The sequence below is a fragment of the Buceros rhinoceros genome, unplaced genomic scaffold, assembly GCF_000710305.1.
Source record: "Buceros rhinoceros silvestris isolate BGI_N320 unplaced genomic scaffold, ASM71030v1 scaffold3147, whole genome shotgun sequence".
Classification (NCBI taxonomy): domain Eukaryota; kingdom Metazoa; phylum Chordata; class Aves; order Bucerotiformes; family Bucerotidae; genus Buceros; species Buceros rhinoceros.
The window spans coordinates 24,897-30,125 of record NW_010423746.1 but is presented as its reverse complement, the minus strand read 5'-3'; the positions used below and the strand labels follow the sequence as shown (position 1 = coordinate 30,125).

The following is a 5,229-nucleotide window of genomic DNA, read 5'->3' as shown; positions in this document are numbered from 1 at the left end:
TGAACTTTCTAGAGCTTGTTTCCAAAAAGCCTCTTGCTCAAAAGTCATAATTAAGAAACTGGTCCTTACTAGGATAATCTTACTCATTTTAGCTTGGGGTTGAAGCTTGAAGCTGCTTTTCTTTCCCTCCCCCTTTGAGGAAGGGAGAAGGCTTGGAGACTAGCACAAGCCTGCAGGACCTATGGGGAATCATAAAAACAGGCTAATTTTTTGTGGCTGATATTCCTGGTATCCTGGTCCAACGACTGCAATGATATTGAGGTGCATGATATTTCAGGGGGCAAAAAGTTTTGCAGTTGTTGTCAGGTTTACTTTAATACTTTTTGCCATGTTCCCCTAGAAGATCTTCCGTGAATCTTATATAACTTCTGTCACTGAAAAGTTAAAGAGGCAGAACATTGCGACTCTGCCACCACCACAAGGTCTCCTTTTTCCTGAGATAACATCATTTGGTGGTGGCCTCTTTCTTAGAATGATGTCTGCCCCTTGTAATATTTATTAGACTCCATAGAAACCCCTACTTTTTACACTAAATTACATCTTCTTAATGATATATGATTTTATACAAATAGTCTCTACTGAAGGGTGTCCAGGGTCTGGGCAGGAGGGGAAAGTGAAATGCATTCTTCAAATGTTCTCTAGCAGGGCACATCATCATTGAGGGATGCTTTTTTATTAACCTCTTACACAAACAAAAAATCTTCATTTAATTCGGACATCTTTTATTACATTTTGAAGTTACCAACAAAATAGTGAGGAACAAAGAGAACTTTTCATGCAAGAAAAAAGCCACGACACCCTGCTGCTGAGGATTCACAGGGCTTTGGAAGTATGCTTAATTCAAACAGGATTAATTGTTAATTAAAGCTAAGTGCAGGTTAACACTGAAAGGGATTGTCCTACTCTCTCCTTGCCTGGCCATGGGATCCCACTGCCCCTTTTGCACCTCTTCCGCACAATGAGTTGGATGAGTACAAGATGAAATCATTGTTCCATAAGATGACTCACATTACAAAGATGTACCCTGGGATCCCATCATTAAATCCCCCACAAGTGGTCCTCTAAAAGCCCTCCTCTTAAAGGTGCCAGAAGAGCAAAAGCAGAAGACATTTACATTTCCCCTGAAGACCCAGTCCTTCCATCAGCCCTCAGAGCAGTTTGCTGACTAAATCTTCTATGTATGAATAATTTATCATATGAATAAATTCCTTTATGCCAACTGAAGAGGTGGACTACTGGGATGCAGTAATGTCAACACAACAAAATTGAAGCTGGGGTGGTGGGGGAAATGAACCCGTAACAATAGCAAGTGGTACCATCTGCTCAGGAGACAGCTTTAACCACATCTGAAATATGAGAGTGTGGGGAGGCATGGAGCAGCATCTAAAAAGCTTTAGAATAAGCAGAACAGAGCAAAAACCAAGCTGCTCTTTTTGAGCTGCAAAAATATGGTTGTTATAGAATGACTGAAAACTAAATTGCAATTTTGATACCTCACTCCAAATTTTCCAATTCAGAAAGTATGTAAGCAACATTCCTGTGCCTTTTACTTCCCACTGACAAATAAGAAATAGAAGTCTCAAATCCTGCCAAATAATCTGTCAACCCAAGCCCCTGACTGCCCTTGATTCTGTGATTCTGTGACTTAGTCAACCCGTGAATGCATGTTACAGAGGCATGCAGCACAAAGACTGAAATATTAAAATCCAGATCTCAAGAAGTGTAAACTGGCTTTGGTCCAGCTGACACCAGCTGTTGATCTGCTCTGTAAGTGTCTTACAGCAGTAACAGTTGGAGAGTTCGTGGTTGTCATTCACTAAACACTATGAGGTCTACCTGAACAGGCATGCTTTGCTCACATTTGTGGCCAGGAGATTGATTGCATTGAGCATTTTTAAAATCCCTCTTTCTTTAGCTGTTCTTCAAAGAAATCATTACATGCCACAGTCAAAGCAGCAACTAGAGTGACAAATTCATTAAAATCCACTTCATTGTCTTTATTGGAGTCCAGATCTCTCATAATCTGATCAATCAGAAGGGGATCCTTTTGGCCCTAAAGAGGGAGAAAAAAAAAAGTGGCTTAGCTGTGCAGATCTTGAATGTGTAATTCTGACACACCTGGCAGTACAACCACTGCTATGTCACAAGTCCCAGTGCTATTAAATAAAAGGCTGCATGAAATATGCATCTGAATAGTAACGTACCACTAGCTACAGTATTAAAAATGCAGGTCTGTAGTCCCAAAAGTGCACAGCAACAGGAATTGAAGACCAGGCACTACATAGGCGCTGAAATGAATCAAACAGATTTTAGGAGCTGCTGAGCACTGATTTCTCTTGACAAGGTGGATCTATAATGTGCATTTCTCCGTATCATCGCTTAACAAACATCACTAATTCAACAGGCTATTCATAAATGGTCATATTAAACATCCATTCATCATGTTCAGAAGATTTTTACTAAGCAAACAACACATCCTATTCAGTGGGAGTAGGAGTAGTGAATCTCCTAATGCTAAATCAATAGCCAAGATTAAAAGAAAACACAATTAAAGAAAATGGACACAATGTAAAAAAAAGGTCCTGCTGGCAGTGATAGGGTCCACAACCATTTTTACAATTAAGAGGATACAGAAGAACAGCTATGAATCTGGTCATTATTCCGTACAAAGCATCCATGCTGTGTAATGCAGAACATAACAAAAGTGCAAAGAGATAATCAGATCAGAAGCCTATCTCTGAAAGGATTTTCTTAGCAACTCTCTGCATGGCACACAAGCAGCTGTACTCTGTCTGTGGCTATTGTGCACAAGCTACTGTCTTGTCTCATGAGAACTGATCGCTGGATTTAATTCTTCAAAGGTCTAATCTATGCCCTATTTTTAAAAATGGACAAACAAACAAAAAATTGATTAAATCCTGATTTAGCATCAGTTTTGCTACTGTTTCTAGACTCCCCTTGCCCTCCTGCTCAAAAGCACAGAGGAGTGAGCAGAGCACAGGTATCTATCTCTGTTGCTGATGACACATGGCAAGGCACTGGGGCTGGACCACCCTCTGAAGACACACTTCGCAAACGAGACACCTGATCTCATCTTCTGTACAGCTCCAGACAGACAACTGTCATCTGAGAGGCTGTGGCAGGATGTGCCTTGCAGAAGGAAATGCTATTCCTGAACTGCTTATCCCACCCATGAAACTGTAACTTAAGAGGTTCAGGAGCTGCGTCTTACTGAAAGAAAGTCAGTGAGCTCGCTGGTGAGGAGCTCCTTGAGTTCTCCTTTACTGAGCTTGGATTTGTCTCCTTCTTTGCCAGAGTAGTGATGGAAAATCCTGATCAAGGTGTCCATTGCATCCTCCAGTGCTGTGGACATAGCAGTGAGCGGGAGAGCTGTGGAGCGAAGACCAGAGTCAGTGACATTGCACAGGAGCCATATCAAAGGCTGGTCTTAGGAAAGGTACTGAAAGATAGCTGAAGAGAGAAATTGTTACCAGTGTCGACAATATGGATCTTCAGTCAATCCATGCTGTTAGCTGAGTGCGAGAAACACTAGACAACAGTAACAAAATAAAACATTGTCCTGAACTTAACTAGCAGTTCCGTCAAAAACGTAAAAGGAGAGGAAGGCCTCTATTTAAGAAAGTGATCTTCTCTGAGTTCAATTTCCAAAGCTACTGCAAAAGGAAGTCTCTCATACCGATGGCTGAAAACACAGGGAAAATGAAGCCACACACTCCTGCCTATTCATAAAAAGTTTTCTCAAGAAAATGAGAACAACAAAGAGTAGTTGCCACAGTAGATGCACATTTATACAGAATGCTCCGCACCAGTTTCTGAGGTGGTTAGAGGAAAACTACCAATAAGGAGGATAGAAACATCAGCTTTCAATTTATTTGCTCATGTTTGCTTGGGCTGACCTTTTTTTTCCCCCTGTAAATTACCTGGAATAAACAAATGAGCTACGCACTCCCAAGGGTTTACTTCACCGAGTATGCAGTAAGGAGGTACACAGGGAAGCACCATCAAGAAAAAATATGGAAATGCAATTAGTTGCTGAGTAGCTGACTCAAAAAATAACTAAAAATGGTTAGGTGAAAGGGAAACATTATGTTGATTAAGACCTGGGAGAGAGATTAGAAAGAATGAAATCTGAGGTAAGACAACAGTCCTGAACAATTTCACCATGCACAGGCTAAGAGTCTATGACTTACCTGCTTTACAGGCTAGCTGAGGAGTATAGGAGAAAATACTCAGATCACAGAAGGTGACAGTCACCTTCCTTTCAAAACCCATTCACAGGCTCTTGTTTATCAGGCTGAGAGGGTGGATTACGCAAATAGAGACAGACGTATAATTGTCACAAGGATGACTGGGCTTCTGTTTCCCTCTGCATTTGGCTACTCTGCTCAATAAAAGATGATGCTTGCTGTAAATGGGTTACAAAAATATGCATTGGGCAGAGCAAAGGGTTATGCATGGAACATATGAGATATTTTTTATCATTTGAACTTTTATAAATATGCCTGCCCATCAGGTGGCCTGAAGGTCAAAATTAGAAAATGCTAACAAGCAACAAGTCAGCATAAAACAACCTTCCCTCATTTTCAAAAGAACTGTTTCTAATATGTCTCTGCACGTCTAGTCTAAATGCCTCAGTGCTGGCACAATGTTCAAAGATACCTGGGTACCTAGAGGCAGGCATGTAGGCTGTTTTGCCACAAATCCCTTGAAACATCTACCTTTCTTGTCAGATGTGTCTGTAAGCCTTAAACATTGGCTCTTGTTGAATGAAATTCTTGCTGTAGTACATGTGTCCTCAGGAGAAAATGAGGAAACCAGTTTCAGAGGAAGGTGTGCCTGAAATTACAGTGGAGACTGATCAACAGACTTGGCTTCATTTTGATTAGTCCTGCACAACAACTGCAGTTCAGCATCCCTCTTCTAAAAATCTTCCCCTGCCTAGGGACTCACTGACCCCAGGGGTGACGGCTGGGAGACGCGAGAAATAGCATCTTCACTACCCTAGGGCTACTTACCACACAAAATACCAAATTACCACAGTTTTCATGACAGTCACAAGAAATAAAAAACTGTTTGCTTTGGGTTTTCTTTCCCTCAATAAAGCCTTTCACCTGCTGCACACACAGGTCCAGTGAGCACAGCTATGCAGACAACTAGCAAAAGGGCACACAGCTATAGCTTTTTCTCTCTTTTTATTCCAGCCAGGAG

At 41.3% G+C, this 5,229-nt stretch overlaps 1 protein-coding gene across 1 annotated transcript; it reads right to left on the bottom strand.

The window, feature by feature from the left end:
* Positions 1-1,894: 1,894 nt before the first annotated feature.
* Positions 1,895-3,373, bottom strand: S100Z (S100 calcium binding protein Z). Its single transcript, XM_010140498.1, has 2 exons — positions 3,233-3,373; positions 1,895-2,053 (listed from the first exon to the last, which is right to left on the bottom strand). Exons 1-2 carry the CDS (start codon positions 3,371-3,373, stop codon positions 1,895-1,897), a joined length of 300 nt encoding a protein of 99 aa, XP_010138800.1.
* Positions 3,374-5,229: the final 1,856 nt, after the last annotated feature.